The 26,932-nt window shown below is 38.4% G+C and overlaps 1 protein-coding gene across 1 annotated transcript in view; it reads left to right on the top strand.

Moving 5' to 3' along the window:
• The window catches only part of EFCAB3 (EF-hand calcium binding domain 3), a 467,300-nt gene that overhangs the window by 96,947 nt on the left and 343,421 nt on the right, over positions 1 to 26,932 (top strand). Inside the window, exons 17-20 of the mRNA XM_086357127.1 lie at positions 4,269 to 4,340; positions 7,910 to 8,053; positions 10,245 to 10,316; positions 21,306 to 21,428. Coding sequence (XP_086213253.1) covers positions 4,269 to 4,340; positions 7,910 to 8,053; positions 10,245 to 10,316; positions 21,306 to 21,428 — 411 coding nt within the window. The remainder of the gene's footprint in view (positions 1 to 4,268; positions 4,341 to 7,909; positions 8,054 to 10,244; positions 10,317 to 21,305; positions 21,429 to 26,932) is intronic.

Raw genomic sequence — 26,932 nt, 5'->3', positions numbered from 1 at the left:
CAAGAATACTGGAGTGGGTTGCCATTTCCTTCCCCAGGGGATCTTCCTGACTCAGGGATCGAACCCGGGTCTCCCACATTGCAGGCAGACGCTTTAACCTCTGAGCCACCAGGGGAGCCCCTTAAAGCTGGTCTTGAGAAGGTCTTTTTGTAACCAGTCTTAGAAAATTTGATTATCTTGCTTTGCTGGTTGATATGAGGCTGGTAGGAGATTATCCAGAGTAACAGAATATAAAATAATCATGGGAAATGGGATACAGAAACTCTGTATCCTTTTCTACCTTTCTCCCCACATCAGAGAGATACCTGACATATTTAAGGCAGAGCTCTTATAGTTAGGGAGATGTAGGGCCCTACTAAGGGGCTTCCCTAGTGGCTCAGAGATTAAGAATCTGCCTACAATGTGGGAGCCACAGGAGACGTGGGTTTGATCCCTAAGTCAGGAAGAACCCGTGGAGAAGGGCATGGCAACCCACTCCAGTATTCTTGCCTAGAGAATCCCATGGATGGGCTACAGTTCATAGGGACACAAAGAGTTGCACACGACTGAAGCGACTTAGTATGGCTCAACAGGGCAAAGTGAAAGTGAAGTCGCTCAGTCCTGTCTGACTCTTTGTGACCCCATGGACTGTAGCCTACCATGCTTTTCTGTCCATGGGGTTTTCCAGGCAAGAGTACTGGAGTGGGTTGCCATTTCCTTCCCCAGGGGATCTTCCCGACCCAGGGATCGAACCCGGGTCTCCTGCATTGTAGGCAGATGCTTTACCATCTGCACCACCAGGAAGTCAACAGGGCAGGGTCCTACTAAAAGACAGAAGCTGAAAAAATGCAATAAAGATACATGCTCTTACTAGAGAGTATGGTTCCTAAAAATCCAAGTGTTAATTTGAAAGCCAAGGAAAGATAAAAGATAAGACACTGTTGGTTGTAGCTATATGTGTATATATATTTCCAGTTTTATTGTATCAGGTCAGATCAGTCACTCAGTCGTGTCCAACTCTTTGTGACCCCATGAATCACAGCACGCCAGGCCTCCCTGTCCATCACCAACTCCCGGAGTTCACCCAGACTCACATCCATCGAGTCAGTGATGCCATCCAGCCATCTCATCCTCTGTCGTCCCCTTCTCCTCCTGCCCCCAATCCCTCCCAGCATCAGTCTTTTCCAATGAGTCAACACTTCGCATGAAGTGGCCAAAGTACTGGAGTTTCAGCTTTAGCATCATTCCTTCCAAAGAAATCCCAGGGCTGATCTCCTTCAGAATGGACTGGCTGGATCTCCTTGCAGACCAAGGGACTCTCAAGAGTCTTCTCCAACACCACAGTTCAAAAGCATCAATTCTTCAGCACACAGCCTTCTTCACAGTCCAACTCTCACATCCATACATGACCACAGGAAAAACCATAGCCTTGACTAGACGAACCTTTGTTGGCAAAGTAATGTCTCTGCTTTTCAGTATGCTATCTAGGTTGGTCATAACTTTCTTTCCAAGGAGTAAGCGTCTTTTAATTTCATGGCTTCAGTCACCATCTGCAGTGACTTTTGAGCCCAGAAAAATAAAGTCTGACACTGTTTCCACTGTTTCCCCATCTATTTCCCATGAAGTGATGGGACTGGATGCCATGATCTTCGTTTTCTGAATGTTGAGCTTTAAGCCAACTTTTTCACTCTCCACTTTCACTTTCATCAAGAGGCTTTTGAGTTCCTCTTCACTTTCTGCCATAAGGGTGGTGTCATCTGCATATCTGAGGTTATTGATATTTCTCCCGGCAATCTTGATTCCAGCTTGTGTTTCTTCCAGTCCAGCATTTCTCATGATGTACTCTGCATAGAAGTTAAATAAGCAGGGTGACAATATACAGCCTTGATATACTTCTTTTCCTATTTGGAACCAGTCTGTTGTTCCATGTCCAGTTCTAACTGTTGCTTCCTGACCTGCATACACATTTCTCAAGAGGCAGGTCAGGTGGTCTGGTGTTTCCATCTCTTTCAGAATTTTCCACAGTTTATTGTGATCCACACAGTCAAAGGCTTTGGCATAGTCAATAAAGCAGAAATAGATGTTTTTCTGGAACTCTCTTGCTTTTTCCATGATCCAGTGGATGTTGGCAATTTGATCTCTGGTGCCTCTGCCTTTTCTAAAACCAGCTTGAACATCAGGAAGTTCACCGTTCACATATTGCTGAAGCCTGGCTTGGAGAATTTTGAGCATTACTTTACTAGCGTGTGAGATGAGTGCAATTGTGCAGTAGTTTGAGCATTCTTTGGCATTGCCTTTCTTTGTGATTGGAATGAAAACTGACCTTTTTCGGTCCTGTGGCCACTGCTGAGTTTTCCAAATTTGCTGGCATGTTGAGTGCAGCACTTTCACAGCATCATCTTCCAGGATTTGGAATAGCTCAACTGGAATTCTGTCACCTCCACTAGCTTTGTTCGTAGTGATGCTTTCTAAGGCCCACTTGACTTCACATTCCAGGATGTCTGGCTCTAGGTGAGTGATCACACCGTCGTGATTATCTGGGTCGTGAAGCTCTTTTTTATACAGTTTTTCTGTGTATTCTTGCCACCTCTTCTTAATATTTTCTGCTTCTGTTAGGTCCATACCATTTCTGTCCTTTATTGAGCCCATCTTTGCATGAAATGCTCCTTTGGTATCTCTGATTTTCTTGAAGAGATCTCTAGTCTTTCCCATTCTGTTGTTTTCCTCTATTTCTTTGCATTGATCGCTGAAGAAGGCTTTCTTATCTCTTCTTGCTATTCTTTGGAACTCTGCATTCAGATGTTTATATCTTTCCTTTTCTCCTTTGCTTTTGGCTTCTTTTCTTTTCACAGCTATTTGTAAGGCCTCCTCAGACAGCCATTTTGCTTTTTTGCATTTCTTTTCCATAGGGATGGTCTTGATCATAATTGTATATAAAATGTATACTATTATGATTGAAAGATATAGTGGAAGGATTAATAAGATCAAGATAATTAACACATTTACACCCATTACCTCATATATTTAATTTTGTGTGTGTGTGAATGATGAGAATGCTTAACATCTAATCTCAGCAACTTTCAAGTGTAAACTGCCATATTTTCAACTATAATCACCATGTTGTACATTAGATTTTATTCTGAATTTATTATTCTTTTTCTTTTATTGAACCTCTTTTTCTTATAACTGAAAGTTTGTGCCCTTTGACCTATGCTTCTCCATTTCCCCTTCCCCCAGCCCCTATCTACTTTATGTTTCTATTAAACTGTTTTCTTTTTTTAGATTCCACATATAAGTAATACCGTACAGTACTTGTCTTTCTCTGTTTGGCTTATTTCACATAATGAAATGCATAATGCCCTGCAGGCTTATCTATATTGTCACAAATGGCAGAATTTCCTTTTTTTTTATGGCTAATTAATAGTCCATCATGTATATATAATAAAAAAAGGTGGGGGATGATTGGATCATGTGGTAGTTCTATATTTAATTTTTTTGAGGAACCACTGTACTTTAAAAACAATGACTGTACCCATTTACATTCCAATCAACAGTATATAAGAGTTCCTTTTCCTCTATATCCTCACGAGTATCTGTTATTTATTTTTAGTAATAGCTACCCTAACATATGTGAGATGATATCTTGTTGTGGTTTTGATTTGTATTTTCTTGATGATTAGTGATATTAAACACCTTTTCATATACTTTTTGGCCTTTGTAGCTATATATGTAAGCTCTAGGCAAGGTCTTATCTGCTGTCGATACACTTTCTGCTTATACTGTATTCTAGTCTATGATCATAAACTATAATAATTCTAAATCCTTGAATTAATTTTCCCTGTTTCAGATTCAGAAAACAAAGTGCTTGTCACTTTGACTTTGTAATCTAATACTTATGTATTTTTGTGTAAGAAATAGGTGTAAACATCAATCAGAAATTCTAGCTATAGAACCATCTGACTTTGGAAAAAGTTTTACATCTGCTACAGTATTTTTATCTTCAAACATTTGAAAGGCTAAAATTAAATTGAGATTTGTCTCTTAGTTTTATTTCTAGTGATATGGATTGCATAGTTTCTCTTGACTATTGGAAATGAAAATCTCAGCCTGATTTCTGCAGCCATAAGGTTTATTCATTCCATAAAATTAATCTTTTGGTCACTCAACAATATACAAAGGAAATATAACTCTTATGAGTACATCAAGTAATTTACATTTTCAAAGATTTCTTTATTGAATCCAACTTTTGCTTCAGTGAGGCTGATTTATTTAAAATGTTTTTCTTACAGAAAGTGACAAAGTACAAATTGAAGAATTTGCAAAAGTGGTAAAGGAAATGCATGATACCTCCAAGTTAGAAGGTAAGTATTGGATTACTTGTGACTATTAAATTTATTTTTATTGAAGGGATGCTTTTGGTTTTGCTTTTTACCTTTTCTGGTTGTGCTAATTTCTGATTAACATATTGACATTGATCTATTTATAGGTAGGCAGAGCTTGGTTTTGATTAAAAGTTGACAGGTTTCTTAATGAAAGAAAAAGGTTTTTTGTAGAAAGGGACCTGCTTAAACCTATTTTTAACTCTTTTTGTTTTTAGGACTTTATATGTAGAGTCAGCTACTGGCCTTAAAATTTTTCCAGATATGAAAATTCTATATATCATTTTAAGCCTCAGACTTAGGACTCCATCCTGTGTATAGGCTTCTATATTATATAATTTCTCATAAATCTTTTGCTTCTTTAATAGACACTTATCATGTTCCTTTTGCTTATTTAAGAGACACTTATCATGTTTTTGTTAAATATCAGAGAGATCATGTGCAGTTCAGTGGCACAGGTTTTCTATTATTTGACTTCCATTTTGGCTTAAAAGTTAAAGATGTAGGACTGAAACCAATGAAGATAGTGCTTGTGGGGTTTGTGCACTTTCTTGTTTGGAAAATATGTTTAAAACAGTATTACTGGTGATTTATTTGAATAACCATTCAAATGACTATTTGATCAGTGAGCACTCTTGAAAAGAATGACAACTCAGACAAATGTTAGGGAAACCAATGCAGAGTCATTTCTGTGTGCAAAGAAGTACACAATATACTTTATAGATTTTCAATACATAGGCTTTCTTGGCATATGAAATACCCACCACTAGAGCTCTCTGAAGGAGATCAGCCCTAGGATTTTTCTGGAGGGAATGATGCTGAAGCTGAAACTCCAGTACTTTGGCCACCTCATGCGAAGAGTTGACTCATTGGAAAAGACTCTGATGCTGGGAGGGATTGGGGGCAGGAGGAGAAGGGGACGGCAGAGGATGAGATGGCTGGATGGCATCACTGACTCGATGGATGTGAGTCTGAGTGAACTCCGGGAGTTGGTGATGGACAGGGAGGCCTGGCGTGCTGCGATTCATGGGGTTGCAAAGAGTCAGACATGACTGAGCGACTTGAACTGTACTGAACTGAACTGAGAGCTCTCTTTTAGGTTAAGAAATGTATTTAATATTTTCTGGTTTACATATAAGTATTTTACCTGGGTCATAACATAATTAGCATCAACATAGTATAGTAGTTAATTAGATTAGCTAAGGAATAGGAAATAGTGCATAGTAGTAGAAAAGAGCATGGGCTATGGAGTATGATAAGAGATGGGGGTGTGGTTCTTTGACTTATTAGCTGCCTACTCACTCTAGGCCATTCTGATTTCTTCATCTTTAAAACAAGGATGCTAAAAACATCGTGTTTCTCATACAGTTGCCAGGATCAACTGCAAAAATACATATAAAGCATAGTTATTAGGTACATATTATCTGCTTAGCAAATGATAGTTAACTTTGAAATCAGAGAGCAGAGCTCAGATGGTAAGAAAAAAAATGTTGAAATTAAGCCATTGAGAAAGGAGAACAGGTTAGGTACCTGAATCTTGGGCATGGTCACAGGGACTAGGGAGATGGCATTGGCATGTGCCAGTCAGTGCAATATAAGACCAATAACTACAGGGAAGAGTAAACAAGGGCTACCCAAGAAGGAAGGAGTTAACATAGCAGGCCCTCCATTATAACTGATCAGGCTAGTTCACTGTGTCTCCACTGTCCACTGGAGAACTTGGAGGGGCCTGGAGAGGAGGCATAATGTGCAAAGTTCTGTACTTCCCTTCAACAAAGGCACATATAGTCTTAAAGGATTATGGTCAGTGTCTGATCTGGTAGTTTAGGATATTAGGGATGAGACAGGCAATGCTGGGTAATGATGAGGATTAAGAATAGCCATTGGTGTGGATGACTTTGGAAAGAAAGTGAAGGCTTGTTGGCAGTTAAGAAGTCAAGGTGCTCTGAGGTTAGGATCATCCTTATTATCATTGGATAATAATAGGATATAGAGTTGAGGGAAGATTATGATCAATGTGCCAAAATCCTTAGAGACTATGAAGGAGTGATCAGGAAGTAATAGAAAATGATGTCAGAAGGGTGGCATAGTTGAATATCAGGCTTGAACCTTAAAGGGGAGCGATACATTTTGATTGAAGTTGGACTAAAATAGGTTCAAAATAGGCTCAACAGGCAGCAGAAAACCAGGAGAATGGTGCTTTGTTTCTTGGTCCTATGGTATATAGAACATGGGAAGATGAATAGACTGTACTCAAGATGATTATGCAAGGAAACAGTATTTTAAAGGAAACCAAATTTTAGTTAAGACAAAGAAGAGCTGATACAGGTTTTTAGGTGTTGGCAAAACTCAAATTGCCATCTGCAGTTGTCTCCTAATAATGTTAGGGGAACAGGAAGTGAGGCAGGATCTAAGACACTAAGAATCTGTGATTACCATTTGTAGCTAGTTCTTGTTGGTTTTAATAATTATAATAAAAATGACAATTATTTTATTGCTAGTAATAATGACACTTAATAAACCCTTAGTATATGGTTGGATGGCATCACCGACTCAATGGACATGACTTTGAGCAAGCTCTGGGAGTTGGTGATGGACAGGGAAGCCTGGCATGCTATAGTCCATGGGGTCACAGAGAGTCAGACATGACTGAGCAACTGAACTGACTGAACTGATACGTCTAACATTGTTTTAAATGTTTTTCTTTATATTTTCATATTTAATCTCCATATCAACCTTGTGAGGTAGATACTATTATAATTTCATTTTATATATAAGATAACTGAGATTTATAGAGGGGTTAAGTAGTAAAAATTAGCTCAAGGTCACAGAGTTCCAGGTCACAAATTCCAGGGTCAGGATTTGAATGCAGATCTATCTGACTTAACACTGCCTCCTTTGAAAAGGCTGGATGTGAAGCAAAATTCCAGATGCTAGAATACAATTGAGTCTTGGTAGAATTGAAGAGAAAAGATGAATGAGCCCTTGTGATACTGTGTTTCATATTTTACAGTTTTCATGATTTTAAAATTTATTTCACCTCAATAAATAAAGTTAATTTTGCTTGCTACTATTAGAACTCCATATGTCTGACTCTTTGTGATGCCATGGACTGTAGCCCACCAGGCTCCTCTTTCCAGGCAAGAATACTGGAGTGGGTAGCCATTCCCTTCTCCAGGGGATCTTCCCGGCCCAGGGATTGAATCCAGGTCACATACATTGCAGGCAGATTCTTTACCACTGAGCCACCAGGGAAGCCCAGTAAAATAACTCTTCTGTGTAACTGTAGTGAAAAATTCAGGTATATGAATCATCTTGGTTATGCCAATTTTACATTAGCACCAGAGAAATGTGATAAAGAACTCTTTGTATATTATACTGGTGGACATAGCATTTCCTGAGGTCTGTATTCTTCACTGAGATTTCTTATTCCTCAATTCAGGATGTGATAATAAACCATGGGTTGCCACTGACAAAAGCCTTTAGTGATGGCTACTGCTTTTAAATTCAGAGGCTAGATCAGTTACTAAATAACTTCTTTCTATTTCTAGAATCACAGGAGACTGTCTTAGCTGTTAATTTGCCCGAAGATGACATGATACCTGGGAAGAACTTGGAAGGTTTTCTAGGAGATATTGGAATTAAGTCACCTAAAGAAGAAGTAGAGAAAATTCTTCAGTCAGATTTTGTTTCTGGTAAGCATTTAAATACTTCTATCAGGTAGTCCATCCTAAAGAAGATCAGTCCTGGGTGTTCATTGGAAGGACTGATGCTGAAGCTGAAACTCCAGTACTCTGGCCACCTCATGCGAAGAATTGACTCAATGGAAAAGACCCTGATGCTGGGAGGGATTAGGGGCAGGAGGAGAAGGGGTCGACAGAGGATGAGATGGCTGGATGGCATCAGCGACTCAGTGGACATGAGTTTGGGTAAACTCCGGGAGTTGGTGATGGACAGGGAGGCCTGGCGTGCTGTGATTCATGGGGTTGCAAAGAGTCGGACACGACTGAGTGACTGAACTGAATATTTTATTTTCTGTAGGGCTAGTCTTTATAAGTATTCTTTTTTTTTTTTTTTTTTGTATTAGGGTGATGGTGGCCTCATAGAATGAGTTTGGAAGTTTACCTTCCTCTGCAATTTTTTGGACGAGTTTGAGCAGGATAGGCGTTAGCTGTTCTCTAAATTTTTTGGTAGAATTCAGCTGTGAAGCCGTCTGGACCTGGGCTTTTGTTTGCTGGAAGATTCTTGATTACAGTTTCAATTTCCGTGCTTGTGATGGGTCTGTTAAGATTTTCTATTTCTTCCTGGTCCAGTTTTGGGAGGTTGTACTTTTCTAAGAATTTGTCCATTTCTTCCAAGTTGTCCATTTTATTGGCATATAATTGTTGATAGTAGTCTCTTATGATCCTTTGTATTTCTGTGTTGTCTGTTGTGATCTCTCCATTTTCATTTCTAATTTTATTGATTTGATTTTTCTCCCTTTGTTTCTTGATGAGTCTGGCTAATGGTTTGTCAGTTTTATTTATCCTTTCAAAGAACCAGCTTTTGGTTTTGTTGATTTTTGCTATGGTCTCTTTTGTTTCTTTTGCATTTATTTCTGCTCTAATTTTTAAGATTTCTTTCCTTCTACTAACCCTGGGATTCTTCATTTCTTCCTTTTCTAGTTGCTTTAGGTGTAGAGTTAGGGATATTTGACTTTTTTCTTGTTTCTTGAGGTGTGCCTGTATTGCTATGAACTTTCCCCTTAGGACTGCTTTTACCGTGTCCCACAGGTTTTGGGTTGTTGTGTTTTCATTTTCATTCGTTTCTATGCAAATTTTGATTTCTTTTTTGATTTCTTCTGTGATTTGTTGGTTATTCAGCAGCGTGTTGTTCAGCCTCCATATGTTGGAATTTTTAATAGTTTTTCTCCTGTAATTGAGATCTAATCTTACTGCATTGTGGTCAGAAAAGATGCTTGGAATGATTTCTATTTTTTTGAATTTACCAAGACTTATAAGTATTCTTTATAAAGAAAGTGCAAGGTCTTTGTTGAAGTAAATTCAGTTCCTTTGTTGAGCAAATATCTGTAGGTATTTGCTTGTTATTTTAAATATTGTCTTTGAAAAGGAGTCTTTCCTCATTTGCAGTTATGAGAATAATTTTAACAAGCAGGTTGAAATTTTATGGAGAGTGGGCTTGTTGTAATCCTCTCTCCTCAGATATATCTTAATTTAGTGACTGAAGAGTAGTTTGAATTCAGAACTTGTAAGTAGAAATCCTAGCTTTGTTGCTTTGGGCAGAGTGAAGTTACTGGACTTTAAAAGTTTCTTGGTGTTTTTAGTTTTTTTGCACAGAGCTCATGTATCTACAATCTTATCACAAGGCATTTTGGATGAAAATGAATTCAGAGTATCTGGTAAATAAAACTTTCAAGAATAAATTAAAGCTTTAAAATTTTCAATATAAAAGTGGTATGCTGATTTTGATACTATATACACTTAAATTAGTTTATTTATTTTTGGCTGAACTGGGTCTTGGTTGCTGTGCCTAGGCTTCTTCTAGTTGCATCGAGCAGGGGCTACTTTCTAGGAGCAGTGTACAGGCTTCTCATTGTAGTCGCTTCTCTTGTTGTAGAGCATGGGCTAAAGGCTCTCAGGCTTCAGTAGTTGTGGTGTGGGGGCTCAGCAGCTGCAGCTGGTGGGCTCTAGACCACAGACTCAGTAGTTGTGGTGCATGGGCTTAGTTGTCCCACATCTTGTGGATTCTTCCTAGATCAGGGATCCCCCAAGTATCTTGGCAAGTGGATTCTTAACCACTGGACAACCAGAGAAATCTGATGCTGTATTTTTAATATTATTTTGTCCACAAATTCTTTCTTGTGACCTCTCTTTCTTTTCCTTCCAGAAGACAACATGGTGAATGTTAAAGACTATATGAAGACTCTGAGTGACACCCAGAAATTTTCCAATTTTATTGGTAAGATCTTTATGGTAAACTGTTAAAAAGCAACTCAGGACTCATTCAGAGGTCATCTAGTCAAACACTATATTGGGTGCTTAATCTTCTCTGTGGTATCTGTGACAAATGTTTGTTTCATCTATATTTGAGCACTTCCAATTATGGTAAATTTTACTATTTTCTTTTTCATTTAAGAATTGTGCATTTCTGATGGAAAAGACTGGGAAAAAATAAGGTCTTGATCTTTTTCATAGTCAAAATAAGAAAATTGTATTATATGCTAAAGGCAATATTTTCATGTATACCTGTGGTGGATTCGTTGCGATATATGGCAAAACCAATACAATATTGTAAAGTTAAAAAATAAAATAAAATTAAAAAAATAAATAAAATGGATAACCAACAAGGACCTACTGTATAGCACAGGGAACTCTGCTCAATGTTATGTGGCAGCCTGGATGGGAGGGGAGTTTGGCAGAGAATGCATGCATGTATTGTACAACTGTGTCCTTTCGTTGTCCACCTGAAATTGTCATAATATTGTTAACTGGCTATGCTGTTTAGTCACTAAGTCATGTCTGATTCTTTGTAACTCCATGGACTGTAGCCCACCAGGCTCCTCTGTCCATGGGATTTTCCAGGCAAGAATACTGGAGTGGGTTGCCATTTCCTTCTCCATAATTGGCTATACCCTCAAAACAAAATAAAAAGTTAAAAAAAAATGTTAATGACCAGGAATTTAAGAAATACAAAGTGTAGCCTCTGTAATGTCACTGTCTGGAAAACTCCTGTTAATATTTGGTAAATATCCTTTTAGGCTTTTTCCTTTAGATCAATGAATATTTGTGTATTCCAAATTATTATTTTAAAATTAGATTACTTTGCTCCAGTATTCTTGGGCTACTCTGGTGGCTCAGATGGTAAAGAATCTGCCTGCAATGTGGGAGACCTGGGTTCAATCTCGTGCCCATAATATTCCATGTGCATGTGTGCTAAGTCACTTCAGTTGTGTCTAACTCTTTGTGATCCCATGAACTGTAACCCACCAGGCTCCCCTGTCCATGGGGATTCTCCAGGGAAGAATACTGGAGTGGGTTGCCATGCCCTCTCCAGGAGATCTTCCCTACCCAGGGATTGAACCCAGGTCTCCTGCATTGGTAGGTGGGCTCTTCACTACTTGCATCCCGTGGGAGGCCCATAATATTCCATAATTGGCTTTAAAAACTTAACAGTGTGTCTTAGATACTGTTCTGTGTTTTATTATATTCTATAAGCTACCTCATTCTTTTTTTCTTCTGGTTTTATGGAGATGTAATTGATATACAGCACTATATAAGTTTAAGGTGTATTGCATAGTGATTTAATTTATATACATCAAGTAATTATCACTGTAAGTTTAGTGAACATCTCTCTCTCATATAGACACAAAATTAAAGAAATAGAAATAATACTTTTTTTTTGTGATGAGAACCCTTAGGCTTTACTCTCAATAACTTTCATATATAACATACAGCATTAATTATATTTATCATGATGCACATCCCATCCCTAGTGCTTATTAATCTTGTACCTGGAAGTTTTTACCTTTTAACCACCCTCCGTCCTCCATCTCTGGTAACCTCAAATCTGATATCTTTTTCTATGAGTTTGCTTTTAAGTATAATTGACCCGCAACACAATGTTAATTCCTATTACGTGACATGGTGATTTGATATTTCTAAACATTTCAAACTGTCACCACAATGATTCTAATTACCCTACGTCACCACACAAAGACACTACATAGTTACTATGTTCCACTCACTGTACATTTCATACCCATGACTCATTTCTTTGATAACTGTAAGTTTGCACCTCTTAATTCCCCTCACCTATTTTCTTCTCTTCCCAAAACTTTCCCCTCTGGCAAATACTTATTTGTTCCTTGTATCTAAAAATCTGTTTATATTTTTGTTATTTTTGTTTACTTCTCTTGTTTTTTTTTTTTTTTTTAGACTTCACATATAATTAAAATCATATAGTTTTGTATTTCTCTGTATGACTTAGTTCATTTGGCATAATACCATCTAGGTCCATCCATATTGCAGCAAATTACAAGGGTTTATTCTTTTTTATGGCTGAATAGTATTGCATTGTACATGTACAGCACATCTGCTTTGTCTATTCATATACTGATGGGCACTTAGGTTGCTTCCGTATCTTGGATATTATAAATGCACCAGTAAACAAAGGGATGACTATCTCTTTTCTAATTAATGTTTTTGTTTTCTTTGGATATATGCCCAGGAGTGGAATTGCTGAGTCATAATGGTAGCACTGTTTTCAGTTTTTTGAGAAACCACCATACTGTTTTCCATAGTGGTTGCACCAAATTACATACCGACAGTACAGATTTCCCTTTTCTTCACATCTTGCCAAAACTTGTTATTTGTTGTCTTTTTAAAAAATAATACTTGTTTTTTTTTATTATTTATTTATTGTTTGGCTGTGCTGGGTCTTCGTTGCTGAGAGGGCTTTTCTCCAGTTGCAGCAAGCAGGGGCTACTGTTTGTTTTAGTGCATTGGCTTCTCATTGTGGTGGCTTCTCTTGTTGCAGAGCACAGGCTGTAGGGCATACAGGCTTCAGCAGTTTCCACACGTGGGCTCAGTGGTTGTGGTTCCTGAGCTCTGGAGCACAGGCTCAATAGTTGTGGTGCCTGCCTTAGTTGCTCCACAGCATATGGGATCTTCCTGGACCAGGGATTGAGCCTGTGTCTCCTGCATCGGATGGATTCTTTACCACTGTGCCACCAGGGGAGCCCCTATTTGTTGTCTTTTTGATAACAGCCATTCTGACGGGTGTGAGGTGATATCTCATTGTGGGTTTGATTTGCATTTCCCTGATGATTAGTGATGTTGAGCATCTTTTCATGTACCTGTTGGTCATCTGTATGTCTTCTGTGGAAAAATATGTATTGATATCCTCTGCTTGTAATTTAATGTGTTTGCTTATTTTTTTTGGCATTGAGTTATACCAGTTCTTTGTATATTTTGGATACTCTTATTGGATACATTAATATTACTTGCAAATATCACCTGACATTCAGTAGGTAGTTTCTTCATTTTGTTGATAGCTTCCTTCACTATGCAAAAAGATTTTAGTTTAGTTTGAGTTAGTCCCATTTGCTTATTTTTGCTTTTGTTTCCCTTGCCTAAGGAGACATGTCCAAAAAAATATTACAAAGACTTACGTCAAAGAACATCCTGCCTATGTTTTTTCTAGAAGTTTCGTGGGTTTGGGTCTTACATTTAAGTATTCATTTTGAATTTATTTTTTTGCATCATGTGAGAGGGGAGTGCAGTTTAATTTCTTGCATGTAGCTTCCCAGTTTTCACAACACCATTTAGTGAAGAAGGTGTCTTTTCCCTATTGTGTGTTCTCCCACCTTTGTCATAGATTTATTGCCCACATAAGTGTGGGTTCATTTTTGGGCTCTCTATTATGTTGCATTGAACTGTGTGTCTGTTTTGTACCAGTACCATACTATTTTGATTACTATTACTTTGTAGTATAGTTTAAAATCAGAAATTATGATGTCTCCAGTTTTATTCTTCTTTCTCAGGATTTTTTGGCTATTTGAAGGGTCTTTTGTATTTCTACACAAATTTTAGAGTTATTTGTTTTAGTTCTTTGAAAAATACCATTGGTATTTTGATAAGAATTACACTGAATCTCTTTTTATGGTTTTGTTATCAGGGCAATGGTGGCTGTATAGAATGAGTTTGGTAGAGTTCCTTCCTCTGCAATATTTTGAAATAGTGATAGGTATTAACTCTTCTCTAACTATTCAGTAGAATTCACCTGTGAAGCCATCTAATTTTGGACTTTGTTGGGAGTTTTTAAAATTACAGATTCAATTTTTTACTGGTAGCAGGTATGTTCATATTTTCCATTTCTTCCTCATTCAGTCTTAGAAGATTATAGATTTCTAGAAATGTACACAGGTCTTCTAGGTTGCCCATTTATTGGCATATAATTGTCCATACAGTAAAATCATGATCCTTTATATTGCTGCAGCTTCAGTTGTAACTTCTCCTTCTTCATTTCTGATTTTATTGATTTGGGCCTTCTCCCCCATTTTTTTTCCTTGATGAGTTTAGAAATGGAAAGATTGGTATTTATTGGCATTTATTTTAGAATATTATGGATCCGTGAATAGCTAAGACCATTTTGAAAATAGAATAATATGGGTTGCTTTGCATATTAATATACTATTGAATGTGTGTAATGAAGTGTTACAAGTAGTCCAATGCATCACAGTAAAGGTATCCACAGAGACTCCTATTTAGAGAAACTTGACACATGATAGAGATGACATCAAGATGGTGAGGGACAGAGCAGCCTGGCGTGCTGCAGTACGTGGGACTGCAAAGAGTCACACATGACTGGGTGACTGAACAACAACATGGGAAAACTGGCTCATTGTATGGAAGAAAATGAAGGTGGATTACGACTTCATACAATATACAAAAATAATCTTCAAATGAATTAATCTAAAAGGTAACACATTAAAGCTGATGGAGAAAATATTCTGCCTGTGGCTGTGAATAATTTATTATAAACAATATTCCCAAAAGTATAGCCACTGAGTAAAAAAGATTTGATTATATCATGATTAAGCATTTGTGATAATAAAATGAAGGACTCTAAATAATTACCAGATATGTAATAGGTTGGAAAAGAAATGCAAAAAAGAAAAATGGCTCTCTGGGGAGGCCTTACAAATAGCTGTGAAAAGAAGAGAAGCGAAAAGCAAAGGAGAAAAGGATAGATATACGCATCTGAATGCAGAGTTCCAAAGAATAGAAAGAAGAGATAAGAAAGCCTTCTTCAGTGATCAATGCAAAGAAATAGAGGAAAACAACAGAATGGGAAAGACTAGAGATCTCTCCAAGAAAATTAGAGATACCAAGGGAACATTTCATGCAAAGATGGGCTCGATAAAGGACAGAAATGGCATGGACCTAACAGAGGCAGAAGATATTGAGAAGAGATGGCAAGAATACACAGAAGAACTGTACAAAAGAGATCTTCACGGCCCAGATAATCACGATGGTGTGATCACTGACCTAGAGCCAGACATCCTGGAATGTGTAGTCAAGTGGGCCTTAGAAAGCATCACTGTGAACAAAGCTAGTGGAGGTGATGGAATTCCACTTGAGCTATTTCAAATCCTGGAAGATGATGCTGTGAAAGTGCTGCACTCAATATGCCAGCAAATTTGGAAAACTCAGCAGTGGCCACAGGACTGAAAAAGGTCAGTTTTCATTCCAATCACAAAGAAAGGCAATGCCAAAGAATGCTCAAAGTACCGCACAATTGCACTCATCTCACACGCTAGTAAAGTAATGCTCAAAATTCTCCAAGCCAGGCTTCAGCAATATGTGAACTGTGAACTTCCTGATGTTCAAGCTGGTTTTAGAAAAGGCAGAGGAACCAGAGATCAAATTGCCAACATCCACTGAATCATGGAAAAAGCAAGAGAGTTCCAGAAAAACATCTATTTCTGCTTTATTGACTATGCCAAAGCCTTTGACTGTGTGGATCACAATAAACTGTGGAAAATTCTGAAAGAGACGGGAATACCAGACCACCTGATCTGCCTCTTGAGAAACCTATATGTAGGTCAGGAAGCAACAATTAGAACTGGACATGGAACAACAGACTGGTTCCAAATAGGAAAAGGAGTACATCAAGACTGTATATTGTCACCCTGCTTATTTAACGTATACGCAGAGTACATCATGAGAAATGCTGGACTGGAAGAAACACAAGCTGGAATCAAGATTGCCGGGAGAAATATCAATAACCTCAGATATGCAGATGATACCACCTTTATGGCAGAAAGTGAAGAGGAACTCAAAAGCCTCTTGATGAAAGTGAAAGAGGAGAGTGAAAAAGTTGGCTTAAAGCTCAACATTCAGAAAACGAAGATCATGGCATCCTATCTCATCACTTCATGGGAAATAGGTGGGGAAACAGTGGAAACAGTGTCAGACTTTATTTTTCTGGGCTCCAAAATCACTGCAGATGGTGACTGAAGCCATGAAATTAAAAGACGCTTACTCCTTGGAAAGAAAGTTATGACCAACCTAGATAGTATATTGAAAAGCAGAGACATTACTTTGCCAACAAAGGTCTGTCTAGTCAAGGCTATGGTTTTTCCTGTGGTCATGTATGGATGTGAGAGTTGGACTGTGAAGAAGGCTGAGCGCCGAAGAATTGATGCTTTTGAACTGTGGTGTTGGAGAAGACTCTTGAGAGTCCCTTGGACTGCAAGGAGATCCAGCCAGGCCATTCTGAAGGAGATCAGCCCTGGGATTTCTTTGGAAGGACTGATGCTAAAGCTGAAACTCCAGTACTTTGGCCACCTCATGTGAAGAGTTGACTCATTGGAAAAGACTCTGATGCTGGGAGGGATTGGGGGCAGTAGGAGAAGGGGACGACAGAGGATGAGATGGCTGGATGGCATCACTGACTCGATGGACGTGAGTCTGGGTGAACTCTGGGGGTTGGTGATGGACAGGGAGGCCTGGCGTGCTGTGATTCTGGTGGTCACAAAGAGTTGGACACGACTGAGTGACTGAACTGAACTGAACTGAATAGATTGGAAGAAGATAACTACAACTTTTAGGACTGACTAAAGATTAATATCTTGAACATGTAAGAAATTCTGCAACTCAGTATTAGTTAGAAAAATATTCATTGGATTAAGAAGTCAGTACACATAAGAAGAAACCCCAGTGGCTAAATATGTATATGAAGAGAGGTGGGAATACTCAAGAATTGCTGTTGGGTAGGTAAAATAGTGTATAGAGAGTCATTCTGCATAGAAAGCTGGCAGTGCTTGTCAAATTAAGTATGGATATTTCTTAGGACTTGATAATTCTGTCTTAGGTAAATAGCCCAGAGAGTCTCTTGTAGAGAGATGTACAAGAATGCTCATTGTAACATTGTTTATGGGAGAAAATATGAAAGTAACTTAGTGTCCATCGCTAGGGGTTTGGTTAAGTAAAATATAGCCTATCAGTTTGGTTCAGTCGCTCAGTTGTGTCCGACTCTTTGCGACCCCATGAGGCACGCCAGGCCTCCCTGTCCATCACCAACTCCTGGAGTTCACTCAGACTCACGTCCGTCGAGTCAGTGATGCCATCCAGCCATCTCATCCTCTGTCGTCCCCTTCTCCTCCTGCCCTCAATCCCTCCCAGCATCAGAGTCTTTTCCATTGAGTCAACTCTTCACATGAGGTGGCCAAAGTACTGGAGTTTCAGCTTCAACATCATTCCCTCCAAAGAAATCCCAGGGCTGATCTCCTTCAGAATGGACTGGTTGGATCTCCTTGCAGTCCAAGGGACTCTCAAGAGTCTTCTCCAACACCACAGTTCAAAAGCATCAATTCTTCGGCACTCAGCTTTCTTCACAGTCCAACTCTCACATCCATACATGACCACTGGAAAAATCATAGCCTTGACTAGACAGACGTTTGTTGGCAAAGTAATGTCTCTGCTTTTCAGTATGCTATCTAGGTTGGTCATAACTTTTCTTCCAGGGAGTAAGCCTATACAAACAGCAAATCATAAACAATAAATTAGATTTATATTCATATCATAAAAATATAGAAGAAATGCAATAAATTTGTAGCATAAAATACTTCATATAAGTTAGACTTATTCTAATCCCTGTAGGACAACACCATATATATAAACACATACACTTTCAGCTGAACACATAAATCTTCAGTGAAAGATGAGAGATAGATTGAAAGAGATTGAGATTAAAGTAACAATATTAAACTTTATTTGAGAAACAGACATAGTACTTTATATACTAAACACACTCTTCAAATGCCTATGGAATGTTCATGAAAATAGATGATATTTAAGCCACAAAGAAATATTTCGATGAATTCTAAATATCAGAAGTCATTCAGACCACATAGACTCACCATTCAGTTCAGTTCAGTCGCTCAGTCATGTCCGACTCTTTGTGACCCCGTGAACCGCAGCACGCCAGGCCTCCCTGTCCATCCTACTCCCGGAGTCTACCCAAACCCATGTCCATTGAGTCGGTGATGCCATCGAACTATCTAATCCTCTGTCGTCCCCTTCTCCTTCTGCCATCAATCTTTCCCAGCATCAGGGTCTTTTCAAATGAGTCAGCTCTTTGCATCAGGTGGCCAAAGTATTGGAGTTTCAGCTTCAGCATCAGTCCTTCCAACGAACACCCAGGACTGATCTCCTTTAGATGGACAGGTTGGACCTCCTTGCAGTCCAGGGGACTCTCAAGAGTCTTCTCCAACACCACAGTTCAAAAGCATCAATTCTTCAGCACTCAGCTTTCTTTATAGTCCAGCTCTCACATCAATACATGACCACAGGAAAAACCATAGCCTTGACTAGATGGACCTTTGTTGGCAAAGTAATGTCTCTGCTTTTTAATATGCTGTCTAGGTTGGTCATAACTTTCCTTCCAAGGAGTAAGCGTCCTTTAATTTCATGGCTGCAGTCACCATCAGCAGTGATTTTGGAGGTCAGAAAAATAAAGTCAGCCATTGTTTCCACTGTTTCCCCATCTATTTGCCATGAAGTGATGGGACCAGATGCCATGATCTTCGTTTTCTGAATGTTGAGCTTTAAGCCAACTTTTTCACTCTCCTCTTTCACTTTCATCAAGAGGATCTTTAGTTCTTCTTCACTTTCTGCCATACGGGTGGTGTCATCTGCATATCTGAGGTTATTGATATTTCTCCTGGTAATGTTGATTCCAGCTTGTGCTTCCTCCAGCCCAGCGTTTCTCATGATGTACTCTGCACATAAGTTAAATAAGCAGGGTGACAATATACAGCCTTGACGTACTCCTTTTCCTATTTGGAACCAGTCTGTTGTTCCATGTCCTGTTCTAACTGTTGCTTCCTGACCTGCATATAGATTTCTCAAGAGGCAGATCAGGTGGTCTGGTATTCCCATCTGTTTCAGAATTTTCCACAGTTTATTGTAATCCACACAGTCAAAGGCTTTGGCATAGTCAATAAAGCAGAAATAGATGTTTTTCTGGAACTGTCTTGCTTATTTGATGATCCAGCAGATGTTGACAATTTGATCTCTGGTTCCTCTGCCTTTTCTAAAACCAGCTTGAACATCTGGAAGCTCACGGTTCATGTATTGCTGAAGCCTGGCTTGGAGAATTTTGAGCATTACTTTACTAGCGTGTGAGATGAGTGCAATTGTGCAGTAGTTTGATCATTCTTTGGCATTGCCCTTCTTTGGGATTGGAATGAAAACTGACCTTTTTCAGTCCTGTGGCCACTGCTGAGTTTTCCAAATTTGCTGGCATATTGAGTGCAGCACTTTCACAGCATCATCTTCCAGGATTTGAAGTAGCTCAACTGGAATTCCATCACCTCCACTAGCTTTGTTCGTAGTGATGCTTCCCAAGGCCCACTTGACTTCACATTCCAGGATGTCTGGCTCTAGGTCAGTGATCACACCATCATGATTATCTGGGTCATGATGATCTTTTTTTGTATGGTTCTTCTGTGTATTCTCGCCACCTCTTCTTAATATCTTCTGCTTCTGTTAGATCCATACCATCTCTGTCCTTTATTTAGCCCATCTTTGCATGAAATGTTCCCTTGGTATCTCTAATTTTCTTGAAGAGATCTCTAGTCTTTCCCATTCTGTTGTTTCCCTCTATTTCTTTGCATTGATAGCTGAGGAAGGCTTCCTTATCTCTCCTTGCTATTCTTTGGAACTCTGCATTCAAATGGGTATATCTTTCCTTTTCCCCTTTGCTTTTCACTTCCCTTCTCTTCACAGGTATTTGTAAGGTCTCCTCAGACAGCCATTTTGCTTTTTTGCATTTCTTTTTCTTGGGGATGGTCTTGATTCCTGTCTCCTGTACAATGTCACATACCTCTATCCATAGTTCATCAGGCACTGTGTCTATTACCATTAGGTAGTAACAAGCATTATTTATGAAAGAATATGGAAAATTTTTGCTTTAAAGTCTGAAAACAGATGTTGTAAGTAATTCTTTGGTTAAAAAATAAATGCACGTGTGTTCAGTCACATCCAACTCTTTGCAACCCCATGGACGTAAACTGCCAGACTCCTCTGTCCATGGGATTATCCCAGGGAGAACCTGGAGTGGCTGCCATTTTCTCCTCCAGAGGATCTTCCTGCTCAAACCCATGTCCTGCATTGGCAGGTAGGTTCTTTACTATTGAGCCACCTGGGAAGCTCAAAGGTGGCTTTGGGCTAAATAAATTAAAGTAGAAATTTAAAAATTTTAGAAATGAATGACCGTGAAAACGAAATATATCAAAATACAAAATCTGATAAAAACAATCTTGCAGGAAATTTTATAGCATTAATTGCTTTTCATAAAGAACAAGAAAATTAAAATTAATTTATCTTAAATGTTCAACCCATGCAGCTAACCAGCAGCATAAACAAAACAGGAAAACAATCACCATCTCCCTACTATAGTAGTCAGACATTAATGAAACTGAAAATATAAGTTGGCAATATAGAACACACTCATACACAGATTATTCACATAACCAAAACAGTGAATAATACTTTAATAAAATATCAATTTATTAGCATCTTACCAGGATCACTGTTATTCTTTCCAAACACCGGATAAGGAGAAAAAGGGGTTCCCTCCCCAATTGTAGCATTACTTTCCTTGGGTTCACTTTGCTGTTTTGTTGGCTTTATTGTTTACCTTCATGGGTTGAACTAAAAAGGTGAAGTAGTGCAGTGTTTCTTGTTTTCTAATATAAACAATTAGACCTATACATTTTGTGGAGCTTTCGGTTTGGAGGATATTGCAGACAGAAAAACCTCAAGACGGATTTTTAGAAAGTGAATACGTTTTACCCAAATCAAGTTGTTTATGTGCTTATTTGAATGGACTAACCAATTAAATATCTTCACATTTTGTCATCTTTTTCTTTCTCTCTAGGAACAGAAGATCCTTGGAACATTGTTAATAGTGTCTCTGATGGGAAAGTTGCAGTTAAAGACTTTTTACCTACCTTGGAGAAACCTTTGAGTAAAGAACAACTTAGAAACTCTGCAACAGATGGTGAGTACCTCAGTTACCTCTCAGGTTTCCTCTTTAGAGTATACCTGTTCACACTGACTAAATTTTTTAAAAAGGAATGAGAATACTGTAAGTTTAGGGAGGTTGTTATGAAACTATATTGATATATTGGTCACTGTGAATTGGAACTTTTTTGGAAAGTGTATGGATATTCTTCTGTATTTGGAGAAGACTAACAGAAACAAGTGATCTTGTCCATGTTTTAAAAGCAGATGCTCATTTATTGGGGTGAATGGTCATAATAATACATAAGGTAGAGCCCTACTTTTCTACTTCCCCAACCTTGAATTCCAGAGATAGGATATTTCTTATAGAAAGAGCTTCACAAACAAGTGTGAATTTGGTGTGGGTTTTTCATAAATACCATTTACCAGTCTAAGGAAATTGCCTTATATTCCTTTTTTGCTAAAAAGATTGAATTTATATTTGTTTACTTGGTTTATCATGAATTTTCCAAACAATTTTTATGTATCTCTTAAGGTAGGTCATGTGAGTTTTCTCTTTTAGTCTGTTAGTGTGGTGAGTTACAAGAGTTGAATTTTATAATATTAAATGAAACTTGGATTTTTGGATTAATCCCATCGTGGTCATGATATATTATTCTTTTAATTTTTCAAATAAAATAAAAATAGAAAATTTTATTTCTGTAAACTTTGTTTACAATTTATTAATCTCTATTTATGAGTGAGACTAATGATAGCTTTGTTTTCTTGTACTGGCATTGTCAGGCTTCAATGTCTTAATTATCCTTGTAATTTGGAAAGTATTCTTTCTTTTTCTAAATCCTAAAATAGCTTATATAACATTGGAATTGCATATTCCTTTCATGTCTAGTGGTATTCACAAAAAAGAAGCCATAGTTCTTTTTGGGTAGGTTTTTGATTACTAATTAATCTTTAATGTTATATGATTATTAGTTTTTCTTTTATTGTTGAAGTCAATTTTGGTAAATTTTTACCTAGGAGTTTGTCTTTTTATATAAAAACTTATTGCTATAATGGTATAAAGTTTTTAACAATAAATTCTTAGTATTTTTGTAGTTATTTATAACATCTACAGTAATACTTCCATTTCATTCTTCATTTTGGTTATTTTTATATTTTCCTTTTTAAAATCATTTATGCTAGTGGTTTCCCAAAAGAATTGAAAAAAACATTTTTTCTCTTCTTTGTCATTTTTGTTCAGTAAAGCATCTCTGTAGGGAGTTGTTGCTCAGTTGAGAAGTCATATCGGACTCTTTGCAACCCTGTGAACTACAGCACACACAGATGGTAAAGAATCTGCCTGTAATGCAGAAGACATCGGTTCCACTTCCTAAGTCATTTCACAGAGCCAAGATTACCCTGATACCCAAACCAGATAAGATCAGTTCAGTTCAGTCACTCAGTCGTGTCCGACTCTTTGCGACCCCATGGACTGCAGCACGCCAGGCATCCCTGTCCATCACTAACTCCCAGAACTTGCTCAAACTGATATCCATTGAGTTGGTTATGCCATCCAACAATCTCATCCTCTGTTGTCACCTTCTCCTCTTGCCGTCAGTCTTTCCCAGCATCAGAGTCTTTTCCAGTAAGTCAGTCCTTCACGTCAGCAGATGAAAGTATTGGAGCTTCAGTTTCAGCATCAGTCCTTCCAGTGAATATTCAGGACTGATTTCCTTTAGGATGGACTGGTTGGATCTTCTTGCAGTCCAAGGGACTCTCAAGAGTCTTCTCCAACACTACAGTTCAAAAGCATCAATTCTTTGGCACTCAAGCTTTCTTTATGGTTCAACTTTCGTATCCATGCATGACTACTGGAAAAACCGTAGCTTTGACTAGACAGACCATTGTTAGCACAGTAATGTCTTTGCTTTTTAATATGCTGTCTAGGTTTGTCATAGCTTTTCTTCCAAGGAACAAGCGTCTTTTAATTTCATGGCAGAAGTCACCATCTGCAGTTATTTTGCAGCCCCAAAAATAAAGTCTGTCACTGTTTCCATTGTTTCCCCATCTATTTGCCATGAAGTGATAAGACCAGATGCCATGATCTTAGTTTTTTGACTGTTGAATTTTAAGCCAGCTTTTTCACTCTCCTCTTTCAGTTTCATCAAGAGCTCTTCAGTTCCTCGTCACTTTCTGCCGTAAGGGTGGTGTCATCTGCATATCTGAGGTTATTGATATTTCTCCTGGCAACTTGCTTCCAGCTTGTGATTCATCCAGCCCAGCATTTCGCATAATGTACTTAGCATATAAGTTAAATAAGCAGGGTGACAATATACAGCCTTGATGTACTTCTTTCACAATTTGGGACCAGTCCATTGTTTCTTGTTCGGTTCTAACTGTTGCTTCTCGACCTGCATACAGATTTCTTAGGAGGCAGGTCAGGTGGTCTGGTATTCCCATCTCTTTAACAATTTCCCACAGTTTGTCGTGCACCACACAGAGGCTTTGGTGTAGTCAGTAAAGCAGAAGTAGATGTTTTTCTGGAACTCTCTTGCTTTTCCTATCATCCAACAGATGTTGGCAATTTGATCTCTGGTTCCTCTGCCTTTTCTAAAACCAGCTTGAACATCAGGAAGTTCATGGTTCACATATTGCTGAAGCCTGGCTTGGAGAATTTTGAGCATTACTTTGTCTAGTGTGTGAGATAAGTACAATTGTGCAGTACTTCGAACATTCTTTCATGTTGCCTTTCTTTGGGATTGGAATGAAAACTGACCTTTTCCAGTCCTGTGGCCACTACTGAGTTTTCCAAATTTGCTGACACATTGAGTGCAGCACTTCCACAGCCTCATCTTTCAGGATGTGAAATAGCTCAGCTGGAATTCCATCCCCTCCACTAGCTTTGTTCCTAGTGATGCTTCCTAAGGCCCACCTGACTATGCACTATGTCTAGGTGAGGGATCATATCTTCGTGGTTATCTGGGTCGTGAAGATCTTTTTTTGTATTGTTCTTCTATATATTCTTGTCACCTTTTCTTAATATCTTCTGCTTCTGTTAGGTTCATACCATTTCTGTCCTTTTTTGTCCCTGTCTTTGCATGAAATGTTCCCTTGGTATCTCTGATTTTCTTAAAGAGATCTCTAGTCTTCCCCATTCTATTGTTTTCCTCTATGTCTTTGCATTGATCACTGAGGAAGGCTTTCTTATCTCTCCTTGCTATTCTTTGGAACTCTGCATTCAGATGGGTATATCTTTCCTTTTCTCCTTTGCCTTTAGCATCTCTTCTTTTCTCAGTTATTTGTAAGGCCTCCTTAGACAACCATTTTCCCTTTTTGCACTGAAGAAGGGAATGGCAAACCACTTCAGTATTCTTGCCTTGAGAACCCCATGAACTGTATGAAAAGGCAAAAAAACAGACAAAGATACCACAAAATAGAAAATTATAGTCCAATATCTGTGAGAAATTTAAATGCAAAAATCCTCAACCCAATATTAGCAAAATGAATACAACAATATATTAAAAGGATCATTCACCATGACCAAGTGAAATTTATTCCAGGGATTCAAGGATGGTTAAATGTCTGCAAGTCAATCAACATGATACACTGCCTTGTGTGCTGTGCTAAGTCACTTCAGTCATGTCCGACTCTGTGATGCCATGGACTGTAGCCCGCCAGGCTCTTCTGTCCATGGGATTCTCCAGGCAAAGATATTGGAGTGGGTGCCATGCTCTCCTCCAGGGGATGTTCCCAGCCCAGGGATCAAACCTGCATATCATGTCTCCTGCATTGGTAGGGTTGTTTTTTTTGTTTTGTTTTGTTTTACCGCTAGCACCACCTGGGAAAACCTGATAACACTACCTTAATGAAGGATAAAAAATATGTGGGTATCTCAATAGATACAGAAAAAGCATTTGTAAAGTCAGTGATGATTTATGATAATAACTCTTAGTAAAGTGGGCATAGAAGGAACATGCCTCAACATAATGTTCCCTTAGTAGCTCTAATTTTCTTAAAGAGATCTCTAGTCTTTCCCATTCTATTGTTTTCCTCTATTTCTTTGCATTGATAATGAAGGCTATATATGAGAAACCCACAGCTTTTATCATACTCAATGGTGAAAAACTAAAAACTATTCCTTTAAAATCAGGAATAAGATAATGATGCCACTCTTATTCAACACAGTATTGGAAATCTTAGCTACAGCAATTCAGTTCAGTTCAGTTCAGTTCAGTTGCTCAGTCATGTCTGACACTTTGCGGCCCCATAGACTGTAGCATGCCAGGCTTGCCTGTCCATCACCAACTCCGGGAGTTTACTCAAACTCATGTCCATTGAGTCAGTGATGCCATCCAACCATCTCATCCTCTGTCATCCCCTTCTCCTCCCACCTTCAATCTTTCTCAGCATCAGGGTCTTTTGAGATGAATCAGTTCTTCACATCAGGTGGCCAAAGTATTGGATTTTCAGCTTCAGCATCAGTCCTTCCAATGAATATTCAGGACTGATTTCCTTTAGGATGGACTGGTTGGATCTCCTTGCAGTCCAAGTGACTCTCAAGAGTCTTCTCCAACACCACAGTTCAAAAGCATCAATTCTTTGGAGCTCAGCTTTCTTTGTAGTCCAACTCTTACATCCATACATGACTACTGGAAAAGCCATAGCTTTTACCAGATGGATCTTTGTTGGCAAAGTGATTCTCTGCTTCTTAATATGCCGTGTAGGTTGGTCATAACTTTTCTTACAAGGAACAAGTGTCTTTTAATTTCATGGCTGCAGTCACCATCTGCAGTGATTTTGGAGCCCAAGAAAATAAAGTCTCTCACTGTTTCGATAGTTTCTCCATCTATTTGCCATGAAATGATGGGACCAGATGCCATGATCTTAGTTTTCTGAATGTTGAGTTTTAAGCCAACTTTTTCACTCTCCTTTTTCACTTTCATCAAGAGGCTCTTTAGTTCTTCGCTTTCTGCCATAAGAGTGGTATCATTTGCATTTTGATATTTTTCCCAGCAATGTTGATTCCAGCTTGTGCTTCATCCAGCCCAGCTCTTCTCATGATGTACTATGCATATAATTTAAATAATCAGGATGACAATATACAGCCTTGACATACTCCTTTCTTTATTTGGAACCAGTCTGTTTTTCCATGTCCGTTTCTAACTGTTGCTTCTTGACCTGCATACAGATTCCTCAGGAGGCAGGTCAGGTGGTCTGGTATTCCCATTTCTTTAAGAATTTTCCACAGTTTGTTGTGACCCACACAGTCAAAGGGTTTTGCATACTCAAGAAAGCTATAGCAATTAGGCAAGAAATAAATAAAAGGCATCCATATTGGAAAGAAAGAAGTAAAACAGTCACTATTTGAGGATGATATGATTTTATATGTAGAAAACCCTAAATACTCTACCAAAAAACTATTAGAAATAATAAACACATTGGCAGGGTACAAAACCAATATGAAAAAAGTCTAAAATTTTCAAACCCAGGAGTCCAGCTCTACACATCTAGTAACATTGGTCACAAACAGAGAAGAACAAAGGAGTAAGAACATACATTGGA

Source organism: Bos grunniens, chromosome 19 (assembly GCF_055505025.1).
Source record: "Bos grunniens cultivar Pamir isolate PY7600 chromosome 19, Bosgru_T2T1.0, whole genome shotgun sequence".
Lineage (NCBI taxonomy): Eukaryota > Metazoa > Chordata > Mammalia > Artiodactyla > Bovidae > Bos > Bos grunniens.
Note: the sequence above shows the minus strand (reverse complement) of the source record. Positions and strands in the feature narration are given on the sequence as shown.